The sequence below is a fragment of the Natrix helvetica genome (genome assembly GCF_964273705.1).
Source record: "Natrix helvetica genome assembly, chromosome: 3".
NCBI classification, from domain to species: Eukaryota; Metazoa; Chordata; class Lepidosauria; order Squamata; family Natricidae; genus Natrix; species Natrix helvetica.
In genome coordinates this window covers 75,854,113-75,869,717 of record NC_138549.1, presented here as the reverse complement: position 1 = coordinate 75,869,717, position 15,605 = coordinate 75,854,113, and the positions used below count along the sequence as shown (strand labels likewise).

Here is a 15,605-nt window from a genome sequence, read left to right as displayed (position 1 = left end):
CCGCTCCTGCGCGAGCTGCACTGGCTGCCTGTGGTCTTTTGGGTGCATTTCAAGGTGTTAATCACCATCTTTAAAGCGCTCCATGGCTCAGGACCTAGGTACTTGCGGGATCGCATCCTACCACACACTTCCCTGCGACCGATTCGCTCTCACAGGGAGGGGCTCCTCCGGGTGCCGTCCACTAGGCAGTGCCAACGGGTGACACCTAGGAGTAGAGCCTTCTCTGTGATGGGCCCAACCCTCTGGAATGACCTCCCCCCCGATATCAGAACCACCACCGACTTTCTCTCCTTTCGACGAAAACTGAAGACTCACCTGTTCCGTTTAGCCGGCCTGGACCATTCATAACCTCATTATACCTCTTGGCAGATATATTTTTAACTGGGTAATTTTAATTGGGTATTTTTTAGGATTGTTTATATACTGTTTTTATCTGCTTTACCTGTACAGTGTTGTATTGCCTCCTCTTCTATGTTTTTATGTTTCCATGTTTGTAGTCTATTTTATCTATTTCACTTGACTGTACACCGCCCCAAGTCCCTTTGGGGAGAGGGGGCGGTATAAAAATCGAAATAAAAGGTAAAGGTAAAGGTAAAGGATATATGACTGCTCATAATTCTGAGCAGAATTAGAACAGAAATGGGAAAAAGAACAAGCCCTGAGGGCTCCTTCACAGCATTTGAAAGCCTGACCTCTTTCCCCTGTCTGTAACCTCAGGCAAGAGTGGAACCACTACAATGTGGATCTCTTAATTTTACAACCTTGCAGGTGGTTGAAAACGCTACTGGGATCGATAAAGGGATTGAATAGCAAGAAGGTAGGTATCAAATTGTAGCTTTATGTTTCAATTCAAAACCAAAGTGAAGCGATTATTAATTATAGCAACTGGCTGAATTTATTTATGATGTTCCAAATAAATAGCAGCCAAGAGTTACTAAAAGTGTTTTTAATCAAGATGGCTAATTTCACAGTACATTTTAGATAACTAATTGGCAATATTAAATTAGTTAATGTCCAACAATAGGCGTGCGTGGTCTTGTGGTCCTATGTATATTTTAAAACTTAGAATGGTATTTTTTTAATGTGCTACCAATCTGATATGAGTGCAAGCTATTCTTCTTTTAATATATGATTTATTTTCTCTAGAAATTACATGCAATTCTCCAAGAATATCCAATGGTTCTTTCCGACCTCAAAGAACTGTATACCATGATGGGGATCTAATTCGAATTCGGTGTGACAGTGGATTTACTTTTGAACCAGACAATGGAGAACAAGTGGTTGAATGCACAAAAAATGGATGGTCACCTTCACCAAAATGTCTCAGTAAGTAGCAACTCAACTCTATTTTCAAGATATGTGCAAAGGGCAGAATTGATCCACAAATCAGTTGACTATCTTTGTTTCAGACTGAAATTACCTTATGACTTCAGTATTGGTGGTGCTTACATTTGGGTACTAATTGTGCTCTCTTTTCCTTCCCTGAGTATTGTGAAATCACATTAAGTCAAGCAGCAAAGTAAGAACAGAGCAGCAACTTTAGGGCAGGGTTCTCCCATGTGATCAGGATTAATCCCCAGGATCAATGGTTGATAAATGGCTGTTTAAATAACTGCATGATAAATGATGAAAAGTAATTTGTAATCAACTAATCTTTCTTCACCTCCTCATTGGCATCCTTTAGTCACAAAAGATTATGGTATCATGCTCTGGAAAGAGTTCCTAAAACAGCATCTGATGTGACTAAAAAGGCCAATTTGAGAGTGGCAATCCCTTCTACACTGAGGGCAGATACATTCTGTCCCCTGCCCAGCCCTCCAATTTCGCTGGTTCCGGGACTGCCTCTTTGCCTCGGCCTGCCAAACAAGTGTCTCTTCGAATTGGAGAAGGCCATGCTGCGTCTTTAGCCTCCAAGCTGAACGATCAGAGGTCAAGGTTTCCCAGCTGTTAATGTCCATTCCCAAGGCCTTTAAATCCCTCTTTCAGATATCCTTGTATCGCAGCTGTGGTCTTCACCTCTGGGAAAGATAAATGTTCTTGTTCAATGGTGACCACCTATTTTTATTCAAATTCCTCCATAGAAATGCAGTGTTTCCTTCCAGTAGTGGCAAATGCCCGCTTTGAAACTAGACGAACTCAATATATGTACAATGATGAAATTGAGACAATATGTAATGAAGGGTTTGCCCTTGGAGGCCCAAAGTTTTCCAAATGCATTGCAAGTGGTTGGGATCCTCCTACTGTCTGTAAACGTAACTAACTTTTTCTATGTAATTTCTTTCTAGAGCAGAATTGCATCATTGTTAATGAATAATATTCTTATAGTTATGATAGCTGAGGTGAGATAATTATGGTGGTAGGGGAATAGTTCATTATAGCTATCAGTAGTTACAATATGATTTCTGTAATTTTTTCATTAAAAACAATCCTAAAGTCTTTTATAATAATCATAAAATGGTTTCACCATAAAATAAGGAAAAACAAGATAAAAATGGAATAATAGCATTATATAGTCTAGAAAACTTGTTCCATGCTATCACTAACCAGTCATTCATAAGCCATCTGAAGATTGTAGGGACTGAACTGAATTTTCAATGATCTGAAAGCTTAATTAAAGTCCATCCAAAAATAACCTATTTGACAAATTCTGGAAGGAAGAAGGAGTGATTGTTGAAGCTCCTGGTCATTTTCCTGCCTAGCAATCTACCAATGGTGCTACTTTGGAAGTAAGATTTATTAGTCTTATTCTAGTTGAAACACTCAGGTCTCTGGTGAATTTCATTCCAGCTTGCAAAAGAGTGCTGTCACAAAGTGACAAATGTACTTTGAAGTATGCAGTGGAGTGTGCAAGACAACAATGCAGTAGGAAAACTAGGGTATTTCCATGGGATGTTCCTCTTTAAGATGATAAGGAGGGCCAGAGAGGTAAAAGTAACTGCCATGTTACCTGCTCACACCAGGTAAAATTCTTACAATTTTCAGTGATAGGATGACCCTGGGCCATACAGGAGTATGGTGGATCAGGTATTCATACTCTTTTCAGGTATATAAGCAGCCTGATGCCAGGTCTGATGTATGCTTGAGAAAACAAAGTGTAGTTCGGTTGTACAGAAAAAAAATTCCCTCTATAGTTACCTGCGGGATGGCATCCTCCCACACACATCCCTGCTGCCAATTCGCTCTCACAGGGAGGGGCTTCTCCTGGTGCCGTCCACTAGGCAATGCCAACGGGTGACACCAAGGAGTAGGGCCTTCTCTGTGATGGGCCCAACCCTCTGGAATGACCTCCCCCCCGACATTAGAATCACCACTGACTTCCGCTCCTTCCGGCAGAAACTGAAGACACACCTGTTCCGACTGGCTGGCCTGGCATAATTTTTAACATCTACCTCCTGGCATATATATTTCCTACTGTTTTTTTAGGGGACTTATTTTTATAGGACACTGGGGTTTTAAATTCTGTATATTTTAAATTATTTACTTAGCAATTACAGTTCTGTCTATTTTTATCCTCCTCTTATTTATGTATTTATCCATTTAGTAATTTTAATTGTTTAAATTTTATTTATGATGTTTTTGATATGGACTGTACACCGCCCCGAGTCCCTTTTGGGAGAGGGGGCGGTCTAGAAGCGCTAATTAAATAAATAAATAAATAAATAAGGTAGGTGGCCCAAATTGAAAAGGCTGTGGAAGATAGCTAATAGTACCCAGAGAAAAGTGACAGTTCCTTTTCTAGTGAAGCATCACAGATAGACTGCATAGCACTTGAACTACTAGAAGAAATCAGAAAATACCATTTTGATACAGAGTGAGAAATGACAGGCAGAGCTGATTCTTGCAAAGGGACAAGAACAGGTTGGAGTCAATGCTATGTATTCATACCTTCATACTTTCCTGTTAGGGAAGGCCATTTTGCTTCAAGAGAATCAGAAAATGTGGATGAGCTTATAGGAATACATGCAGTGAAATTTGCTAGCACCTCAGCAGACCTACTTTTTTCATGGCACATGAATACAATGATTGCAACAAGTGAAACAAAATCATAAGTTGAGGACAGGGGTGACATTCAATTTTTTCCCCTACCGGTTCTGTGGCCGTAGCTTGGGGGCAGGGTTCTTGTGATTGAGTAGACATGACAACTCGATGTCACTCATAGCCACACCCACTCAGTCACATGAACCCCCCACTAAGCCACGCCCACAGAACCAGGTAGAAAAAAATGTGTGTATGAGCATGAGAAAAGCTCATAATGAAGGCTGTGGAAGAAAGAAGCCAAACTTTTTTCCCCTCCATTCACAGCAGAGCTGCTGGTCCCTTTATGCCCCCCCCCCACAGGCAACCCTCCCTCCCGGGGGTTGAAGTACCTTAAAGGCACAGGCTGCAGCAGCTCCACTGTGAATGGAGGGAGAAATGTTCAGATTCTCTCTGCCACAGAATTCAATGTTAAATGCAGCAGAGGGGATCTGAATGTTTCTCCCTCCATTCACAGTGGGGCTGCTGCAGACTGTCCCTTTAAGATGGTCCCCATGAGGGAGGAGGCTGGGAGAACCATAAATGGAGCAGCATCTCCACTGTGAATGGAGGGAGAAACATTCAGATTCTCTCTGCTGCATTTAACATTGAATTCTGTGGCAGAGAGAATCTGAACGTTTCTCCCTCCATTCACAGCGGAGTTGCTGCTCGTTTTATGGTCCCCTGCCAGCCCACTCCCTCCCGGGGACTAACTTAAAGGGACAGTCTGCAGCAGCTCCACTCTGAATGTTCAGATCGGGTGGGCAGGTTGAGTGACCAGAAGGGCGAGCGAATGGCCAGAAGAGGTGAGCGGCGAGCGGGTGGGCATGGGCAGGGCCAACTAAGGGGGGATTTTTACAGATTCGGCAAACTGATTCAAATCGTCCCTACTAGTTCGCCCAAGCCAGTCCAATCCAGTCAAATTTCACTCCTGGTTCAGGAACAACTTTGATTAAATGAAGAATGGAAGGAATATTACTGAAATGGCAGAACAGATGGCCTAAAGACCAACAGAAGTGGCTGGAGAAATGAAATGAATAGTTTTAAAGAAGGAAAGGAAAAGACAGTAAAAGTTAAAACTTTCTCAATCTAGAAAAATGGAAACACAGATCTCATGTCCTGACTTGTTTACAGATACTTGAGAAACACAATGAATACCCTCCAGTCTCTATAAAGGTTGTCAAAAGCCACAAACTATTTAAACACACCTGAAATTGGTGTTGTCCAAACACAGTCAATACTGACTTATTCAGAAGTGGTAATTGGGAAATTAAACAGGGATCTGTGTTTTCTTTCCAATTCTGATGCCAAAACAGATTTGTATAAAATTGAATGTTAAAAAATAAATTCTTAAAGAGGCAAGGCAAAACAATCAAAGAAAAAACAAGTTAGCCAGAAGGTGGTCAAGTAATTAAGATCTGCTAGCACCTTCCTAAAATGCTCCAAATTTCCTGCATAACTACCACTGACCACAAAATCTATAACTCAAAGGAATTCACAAGTCTTTTCAAAACATAGAATTCTAAAACACAATGAGATATGATATCTAATATTATGGCAATATCATTATCTGAATAGAGTCTTCAGAAAAAGATATCCAGAAGTTTATTTGGTGGGGTATTTTTTGCTTCTGCCTATATTCTGCTTCAATGTCCAGTTATTGAATTAAAGTTGCCAAACTGTTTCATGGAAAAAAGGGGTATGTAAACCTCTCTAGTCCTGGCCTGTAGATGTATCCATTACAGTGTACTATGAGAGGTCTCCCAAATGACTGGAAAATTTTGGTGGAAAAAAAATAAAACTCCAGAGGAAAGATCAATCACTTGACAAACCAGAAATTCTAAAATTCTCTCTGTTGAAAATCTCCTCAAAGATACTAGGGAGGTTTTACATTCTTATCAGAGATCATAAGATACTTATTGAAATTTTATCTTTCGAAGCTGCCTGAGATAGTCATAAAGCTGAACTTAACTAAACATTGTGTTCCCGTAACTTCTACAGTGACTTTGAAACAATTCAGCATTATCCAGAAAATGGACCTCTAAATTCAAATACATTCCTGGCTAGACATTCTATCTCTTTCAATATAAATCCGAATCAAATCAGCTTCCGTTTCAAGGTTCCTGGAGTTTTCTTGAGAAGCTGCTGGGAAGATGGAAGTTCTTCTCCCAAACAGCAGCCAAGTGCCACTTTTTGTCTTAAAACACCTTAACTCTTTCCTTTGCCCAGTAGGAAGAGAGGGCTGGGCAGGGAAATTCAATATGTGGCCAAAGTCATATCTACTGGATTTGAGAGGCTGCAATCTGCTCTTCAATCTTTGGTAACAATGTGGCATAGCACTATTTTATCAATCTAATGATATTCTTGTATTAGAAGTGCACATGTTTCAGGACACATGTTTAAGCTTGTAACTGGAAAGAGAAGGAAGGAGAAAAGGCTTAGGGGAAAAGCTGCACGAATTTTCTTGAAGTCAAAAATATTTTTATTTTACTGGAAAAAGTCATTTCATAAAACATTAGCTGAGGAAATCATTTTTTTTAGGACAAAGCAATATAAGTTAGTCCTCAGCACAGCACAGCAAATGAACTGATAGAATATTCTGAATTTTGGGGATGCCTTGTTTTTTTTCTATCTCTTTTCTTCAGGAAAGGGCTGTGATTCTGTCCGTATAGAAAATGGAGGAATGGAAAATTATTATGAACGATTTCCAAAATGGGAAGGAGAACAATTTCGGTTTTATTGTAGTAATGGTTTTCAGCCTATAAGCAAGAGAACATGGCAAACAGTGACATGCACCAATTCCCGCTTTGAACCAGAACCAAAGTGTTTCAGTAAGTAATTCTTTCTCCTTTGCCAAATATAAACAAACCAGGCCATGGAGAGGCTATCCTGACCTTGCTTTAACCTTAAAGAAGTAACATTCTACAGAGATTTTAGCCTGTTCTTGGGTTGCTCTGCCTGCTGGGGTAATGCTTCCACTGCTGTCTCTTCTCAAGGGATCCTAAAGGTTGTTTTGGAGCTTACAGTTTGCAAAAGAATGTGTACTAAAACTTTACATGTTTATAGCTGAGTATTTTATAAAATATAAAGAGAAAAAAAAGGTTCTTCCTCATCAGCTTCCTCCTCTCTTCACCCCTTGTCATCTCTGTGAATTAGGTATCATGCATTGTATGATTTGCCTTCCAAGAATCATCAATGATGAAACCAAGTTGCTCTTTTTTGCTTTTAGAACGGTGTGATCCTTCTCTACGTTTTTATTATGGTCACTTCCTTTATAACAACCGGGACATTTTCATAGAAGGTGACAACATTACATTTGTTTGTGATATGGGATATTCTCCTGCAAACCAGCAATCAACAATTACTTGCACAAAAAAGGGCTGGTCACCTGCTCCAAGATGTATCCTGCCAGGTAAGTTTTAGGAAAGTCAGCTAAAATTGTCTGACCTGAAATTGCTTACCATGCTGTACATGCGCACACACGCTCTATATGTGCACAAGCATTCTGTATATGTGCACATACATATACATGCATGCACACACACACATTTGTGTGTGTGTGTGTGTGTGTGTGTGTGTGTGTGTGTATATATATATATATATATATATATATATATATATATATATATATATATATATATATATATATATGCATGCATGCATGCATGTATGTATTTATTTATTAATGAGAATTTGTGATAATTTAGCAGCAGGGATGAGAAGGGATTCATATTTCCACAACGAATTGTGCTGTGACTGGGGGTAAAGGTATGTATAGGTGTTTATGCATATAGTTGTGCCTATGTGCCTGTCATTTATTTATTAAACTTAATGCCTTCTACTACTTAGGTCTATTGAATATTTACAATAAAAAGGTAACTTTTGATTTGAAGAAAAATATTTCAGATGAAGTTTGTTAATAATTAAAAATTGTTTTCATTATATTTATTATTTTTTAAGAGAGAGTGCTGTGTTTTGATGTGAAAAGTGGATTTAGGGTTTTCTCCAATGAAGATCTGAGGGCCAGCATCAATTGTATTGGGCAGTATACAAATATAAAAACAAATGGCAATTATTAAAAAAGGTAAAATAAAGAAAAGGGTAGTAAGCATTAAAATTGCCTGATAATACCTTTTAATATATATTTTGCAACTAAAACAATTTACTAACCTCTAACACATTTTTAAAACTTCAGTGTGTCTGTGTGTGTGTGTCCGTGCGCGCGTGCAGAAAAAGTATTAGGTCTGTATCTCAAATACTTTCATAATTGTACAATGCTACAGAACTCTTAAAATATGACAATCCCCTAAATGTTGTCAGTGAAGTTGCATTGTGTCTAAAGGTTGAATCATGGCAATTGTTAATCTGAGACTTTTAGTTGCTCATTCAAGCAACTTCATTAATCAAAGCAAAATTAGTTAGGCAGAAAGAGACATTGTAATGTAACAACTTCAGAGGTTTCTCCATAAAATGCATTGCAATATGTCGGTGAAGACTCATTCATTCAGGCCAAAGATGTCTAAAGGTTTGGCCTTCCTTTTTCCATTAGTAGTTTAAACCTTTAGACACTTGGCCTGGATGATTGAGTCTTCATTGACAAGGAAGCTGTAACAAAGCATTCTGCTAACTTACATAACTTGTTCTTCTGCTCACACAAATGTTGCAATGTATCATGTTATTACTATTATTGTATCTGTTGCTATGCATAGCTGAAATATATCCTTATAGTTTTAGGGGTCAAAAACCCCAATCCATATGTGGTTTGCTTTGAGATGTGGCACTGTAAACCCATCTAGAATAGTATGTAGTCCTAGAGTTTTCAAAAGTCTCCTTGAACATTTCCACCTTTCCTGGATTCACCTATAATTTATTATTCTTCATTTATCCTTTCATAGCAATTTCAAGAGATCTTGCAGATTAATAAATTTGGCAGCATCTTAAAAGAATTAAAGTCCAAATCACCTGATGTTGTCACCCATTAAACTCCAAAGGATTTGGACCTGAATATAGGACATTCAAAACACAAGTGAGAATCTTCAACCCATGAGCCACATGTAGGAATAATAATAATAATAATAATAATAATAATAATAATTTTATTTGATTAGCCGCAACCCTCTCCCGAAGGACTCGGGGCGGCGTACAATCAAAACGGATAAAAATACACATAAGACAAACATATATACAAAAGAACAGAGACATATACATATGTGCATGGAGGAGGATTGACTTATAAGTGAAAGACAGTTAAAAATACAATTTAAAATCCCCTTAGATAAAATTACTAAATTAAAAAACCCATCAGGAGCGTTACGAAGTTATGGTCGAGCCAGGCCAGCTATTTGGAAAAGGTGGGTCTTGAGCTTGACACGGAAGGAGCGGAGGTCAGTAGTGGTCCTAATATCCGGGGGAGGTCATTCCACAGGGCTGGGCCCACCACAGAGAAGGCTCTGCTCCTAGGCGCCACCCCATGGCACTGTCTGGTAGACGGCACCTGGAGAAGTCCCTCTCTGTGCGAGCGGATGGGTCGTAGGGATGTATGGGGCAGGATACGATCCCGCAGGTAACTAGGTCCTAAGCCATGGAGCGCTTTAAAGATCGTAATCAAAACCTTGTAACGCACTCGATAGACCACAGGAAGCCAGTGCAGCTCGCGCAGGAGAGGTGTCACATGGGAGTACTTGGTACTCCCCATAATCACCCGCGCGGCCGCATTCTGGACCAACTGCAGTCTCCGAGTGCATTTCTAGGGAAGCCCCATGTAGAGAGCGTTACAGTAGTCCAGGCGAGACGTCACCAGCGCATGGGTGACTGTGCGTAAGGCGTCCCGGTCCAATAGGGGGCGCAATTGGCGCACCAGGCGAACCTGGTGGAACGCCCCCCTGGCCACGGCTGTCACATGTTCATCCATGGACAGCCTGGCATCCAGGAGGACGCCCAAATTGCGCGCCCGCTCCACGGGGGCGAGTTGAATGCCCCCAATGGCCAGAGATGGAATTATCTGGTTGAACCGGGGGGCCAGAACCCACAGCCACTCCGTCTTGGAAGGGTTGAGCCTGAGTCGGTTGTCATCCATCCAGACCCGTACGGCTTCCACACACCGGGACATCACTTCGACGGCCTCGTTGGGGTGGTTCGGGGTGGAAATGTACAGCTGAGTATCATCAGCGTACAGATGATATCCCACCCCGAAACCACGGATGATCTCACCCAGCGGCTTCATGTATGTGTTGAACAGGAGCGGCGAGAGGACCGACCCCTGTGGCACCCCACATGTAAGGGGGCTTAGGGTCGACCTCTGCTCCCCTGCCAACACACGTTGCGTCCGGCCGGAGAGGTAGGAGCCGAACCACCGCAAAACGGTGCCCCGGACCCCCAACCGCTCCAGTCGGTGCAAAAGGATACCATGGTCGATGGTATCAAAAGCCGCCGAGAGGTCTAATAGGACCAGGATAGAGGAACAACCCCTATCTCTGGCCCTCCAGAGATCATCTACCAACGCGACCAAGGCCGTCTCTGTGCTGTGCCCAGGGCGAAAGCCGGACTGGCGCGGGTCTAGATAATCATTCTCCTCCAGATGTCGTGGGAACTGAGAAGCCACCACACTCTCTACAACCTTCGCCAAAAAGGGAAGGTTGGAGACAGGACGATAATTGGCCAGCTCCGTAGGGTCCATGGAAGGCTTCTTGAGCAAGGGTCTCAGCACCGCCTCTTTCAAGGCGGCCGGGAGAGACCCCTCACCCAACGAAGCGTTCACTAGGCCCAGGAGCCAGTCGCGTGTAACCTCCCAGGAAGCCAGTACAAGCCAGGAGGGACACGGGTCCAGCAAACATGTGGTAGGTCGCAGTCGTCCACGCAATCTGTCCAAATCCTCGATGACAACCAAGTCAAACTCCTCCCAAAAAGGTTTCTCAAGACTCGCCACTGGCGTCTCGACTGGGCCACTGAAGGGGACCCAATCCTTCCGGATTTGAGCGACTTTATCCAGCACATATTTCCCAAACTCCTCTGCCCTACCCTGTAGAGGGGCCTCCCGGGGCCTCTGAAACAGAAGGGAGCAGGACACCCGAAACAGGGCGGCAGGGTGGTTCTCTGCGGATGCAATGAGAGCGGCACAATATTGACGTTTGGCCGTTCTCAATGCCACTAGGTACGTCCTTAAATGGGCACGTACCTGTGCTCGGTCAAATTCGGATCGGGAGGATCTCCAACGACTCTCTAGGCATCTCTTGCGGCGCTTCATCACCCTTAGCTCCTCGGTGAACCAAGGAGCCAGGGTGGATCGTTGCCGCCGGAGAGGCCGCAAAGGTGCCACCCGGTTCAAGGCCCCGGTAGTCGCATTATTCCACGCGGCCACCAGGTCCTCTACCCGAGGGCGGGTCAGGGCTGCAGGAGGTGGCCCAAGCTCCGTCTGGAACCTGTCTGGTTCCATCAAGCGCCTGGGGCGGAACCATCTAGTGTTTTCCGGTTCCGCCTCCCCGCAGCAAGGGGTAGCACCAGGGAAGTCAAGTCGGAGGAGTGAGTGATCTGACCATGATAGAGGAGTGATGGTTAAATTCACTCCTCCCAGATCACTCAACCACTGGCGAGAGACAAAAACGAGGTCCAAGGTGTGACCTCCCTCGTGTGTCGGGCCCTGAATCATTTGAGTCAGGTCCATGGCTGTCATGGAAGCCATGAACTCCCGAACCCCCTCTGATGCTTCTCCCACCGACGGCAGGTTAAAATCCCCCATCACTAAAAGTTTGGGGGTCTCAACCGCCACCGATGAGATTAGCTCAAGGAGCTCAGGCAGGGTCGCTGATGTATGGCGGGGAGCCAGGTATACTATCAGCAGGCCCAACTGCCTCCCAGGGCCCCATTTCACAACAAGGGATTCACATCCGGACGTCTGTGGCACAGTGGACTCCCTCGGCTCTAAGTCCTCCCGGATAATCACTGCTACCCCACCGCCCCTTCCCCGGGCCCGGGGCTGGTGAAATGCTTGGTAACCTGGTGGGCACATTTCCACGAGGGGTAACCCTCCCTCGTGGCCCAACCAGGTTTCCGTTATTCCCGTGAGGTCCGGCTCCCCCTCCAAAATTAGATCATGAATGAGGGGGGCCTTATTGATAACGGACCTCGCATTGCATAACAGCAGCCTCAGGCCCTGGGCCTGCAGATCCTGACCACCTAGAACGCGGGGGTTGGTACAAGCGACCGGGTGTAACCAGCACCCACGGTCTCCCAACCGACTGCGAGTTGTTAATCTGTCCTCGTATCTGCCCCTCCCTACGACTGTTGGAATCAAGGAGCCCTGTATAGGAATGGTATTCTCTCCCCCCTCCTCCTCTCTGCTCCTTCTGCTCAAGACCCCACCTGGTGACCTGGCTCCGTCATCGCTCCTGATCTGACCCACCCCCCCCCCAACCCCTGAACCCCTAAAAGAATTTAAAAAACATTTGACTAAAAACCCCCTAAGTCTCCGCTTCCTCCACCTCTCGGGATTAATGAATCCGTCATCAAGGTGGGCCCTTGAAAGGGCGGAGGGCCACACCTGCGAGAGGGGGGACTCCCGCAGCAGGAGCAAATCTGACCTCGAGTGTATACTGGGGGGAGCTGCAGCAAGGGCCAGGGTGCTATAGATGTTAATTAAGTCAGCAAGCCAGGTTCCACATCAGATGGTAAGTCAGTACGTGGATGGTAAGTGGATGGTAGATAGATGGTGAATAGGTGGAAAGTAGATGGGAAATGGTGGAGGCCAGGAGGCAATCTGTGGTGTGGGTGGGCAGGCAGTCTAAGTAGATGTTTGATGGAGTTTGATGGTAAAATTGATGGTAAATTTGATGGTAAGCGGGTGAAAGCTGGTGAAAGATGGTGGGGGGTAGTCCCGCAGGCACACACAGTAGTCCATAGTTATAGATAGTCAAAATAACAAGTAAACAAGTGACAAGCGGGCGGGTTAGCCATGGCAGGTAGATGGCAAATGGCAGGGGTTGATAAATCCTTTCTCTTCCTGGCACTAAACCTCCTGCCAATGGAAGCCTCCTGCCAATCTCCTGGGCACAGACCTGTCCTGCCCTTGGTGCCACAGGGCTCCCTCCTTCTGCCAGGCTCCAGCATAGCTCTTTAAGGGCTAGCCCCATCGTAGCCTGCCTCCCCCAACTTCAGCGGCCCCCCCGCTGTTAGTCCTGGCCCGAGCGCTGCTCCGGCCGGCCTACGGCTCTCCCGCAGGCCTTCTTCGGCCTCCAGCGTCTCGAGCCTCATGCAAACCCCCGAACGGCCTTTCTGCGGTCCTCACCCTCCAATTCGGCCTTGCTAACATCGCCGATACTGTCATTGCGCCGCCCGGGTCGCTGGGATGCCGCTGGGATGCCGTCGCTGCCACCCGTTCATCCTGCCTCTGCCCCTATCTCCGCAGTCGCCGCCGCCGCCATTCGCCGACCTCCAGCTGAAGCTCCAATGCCAACTCCACCTCCAACTCTCATTTCGGCTCCAGCTGGGGCTATTTCTTCATCTCTCCTGGCTGTTTGACCACCCTGGAGGGCCAATTAAGGCTCCATGGAAAGCCAGGGTGGTCGCTGCTCTTAATTCCCGACCCTCACGATGGAAAGAGGGCCAGGGGCGCCCCCTCCCCCGTCAAAGAGCTCCGTGGTAATACGGAGCTCAGAAGTCAGCAGCCATTTCCCCTGGAAGCTCCTCCTCCAATATAGTCTATATTCCAATATAGACTTAGATCAGGCCACTAAAATATGGAGTAACATATAGCTTATATGGCAGTATATTTATTTTATATAATTAAAGGGAAAATTAGATGCATTAAGTTTCTATGAGAAAGACAGCCATGAAAATGTCTAAACAGATACATTAATTTCCCCACTCAATCTGCCTATGGATTTTCCAACATATTGTATACAGCTTTTCTTAGAAGTTTCTTAGCCCATTTATTCATGATTTTGAAAGGAGGCAATCTTCCCCTGGCTCTACTCGTTTCCTAGGTGTTTTACAAAGAGTTCACATTTTATAAACATAAGAATTCATATTTTATATTTCCTTTTTTCATTAGCAGTTGAACGTACCTGTAAGAAGCTTTCTCTAGCCAATGGGTATTTTGAATCAGAGCAACGGACCTTTCAGATCAATGCTAAAGCAAAATATAGTTGTCATCATGGCTATACAACATCAAAAGGAGAGACTGAGGCAGAGACACAGTGCCTTACAGGTGGCTGGAGCCCAGAGCCAGAATGTATCAGTAAGTAAATACAATTCCATTAGAAGATAGATTGAAACTGACTGGCATAGACAAAGACATGGAATCTTATTCAGTGAAGAAGAGCCTGATATCATAATCATTTGTAAATGTATCTCTTCAAGAAGTCTAACTATAGGCGCATAGTATAAAATTATTGTTTTTGTTCATGATTTGAAAAAATTAATTTGCAACCTAAATATGTGTACACTTTTATTGTAAACATACAATTTACATTTTATTTCCTGTCCTCCCAAGATCTTCCGTCACAAATATCCTATAGATGCAAACAGAAATATATATTATGGATTTTCTATTTACATAGAGAGTTATATATCCTTAAACTTGCAAAAGGGCAAGAAAACCTGTTGAGCATCTACCATGTTCTCTACACAAGATATAATAAGCACAAAATTCACTTCAGATTCAAAAGCAAAAACTTCTGAAAGATGGAAAGTGCTCACATAGCGTCTGCAGTGTAGGTAGCCACAACTATAGCACAATCCTGAAAAACTTTGGATATGTGTTCAGATGTTAGAATCATGAAAGGGTCAGTGAAGCAGTCTGCAAGACCAAATTGTGTAATGTGACCCACTAACCTGGTTAAAAAGCAACTAACCATGTTTGCCAAAATCACTAGTGTGAAGCAGTGAGAGCTTATTTATAGCAACTCATCATTTGCTTAGTGCACGCGCCTATACCTAAGAGTGAGAATTCTTTGGTGAGAATTGTTGAGTTTACAACTTAAACTCATGAGAAAAGAACAGTGAAACATTAATAATATTCACTCTTTGATTCCACAGAGACATGCTTAAAGCCACCTGAAGGTGATTTTATCTTCAATACAATTAAGCCTGTTTTCTTTCCTGGAGACAAAGTTCACTATGAATGTAAAGAAGGATATGAAATCACTAAAAATACCATTGATGACACTGTAGTGTGCACTGAGAAAGGATGGGAACCTACTCCTAGCTGTTTTCGTAAGTTAATGAAATACCAGTCTAATAATCCAGTTGTCTAAATCAATTCATCAAGAATATTTTCCTAATGATTTCCATAAGGTATCATTTATATTTATGTATACTTAAAAGTATTGTAATCCTAAATTATTTTCCACAAATTGGCTTTTTAAAGAGAAACTTTAAAAAGTGGAATAATTAAATAGTTTATTTAATTTTCTCCCATTTGTTCTTCCAGTAATTTCTAAATATTAACTATAACTTTCTCAATAATAATCTATTTATTATATATTCACATATGTTAAATAAGTAACAAAAATAATGTAAATAATAAGAAGGATAACCATATCTCATTAGAATAATCCATCCTTAGTTTATGTCTGGGAGAGTCAGCAAAGTATAAT

The 15,605-nt window shown here is 43.3% G+C and overlaps 1 protein-coding gene across 7 annotated transcripts in view; it reads left to right on the top strand.

Moving 5' to 3' along the window:
• Positions 1 to 15,605, top strand: part of LOC309388775 (complement factor H-like) — a 499,219-nt gene that overhangs the window by 128,890 nt on the left and 354,724 nt on the right. For 4 of the 7 annotated variants that reach the window (XM_081946391.1, XM_081946390.1, XM_081946394.1 and 1 more), the window contains 5 exons: positions 1,147 to 1,326; positions 6,660 to 6,845; positions 7,244 to 7,426; positions 14,060 to 14,245; positions 15,046 to 15,222. In XM_081946391.1, the coding sequence (XP_081802517.1) occupies positions 1,147 to 1,326; positions 6,660 to 6,845; positions 7,244 to 7,426; positions 14,060 to 14,245; positions 15,046 to 15,222 (912 nt within the window). Of the gene's footprint in view, positions 1 to 1,146; positions 1,327 to 2,048; positions 2,253 to 6,659; positions 6,846 to 7,243; positions 7,427 to 14,059; positions 14,246 to 15,045; positions 15,223 to 15,605 lie in introns of those variants that run through there. The other 3 variants (XM_081946392.1, XM_081946395.1, XM_081946396.1) reach the window with 3 other exon arrangements.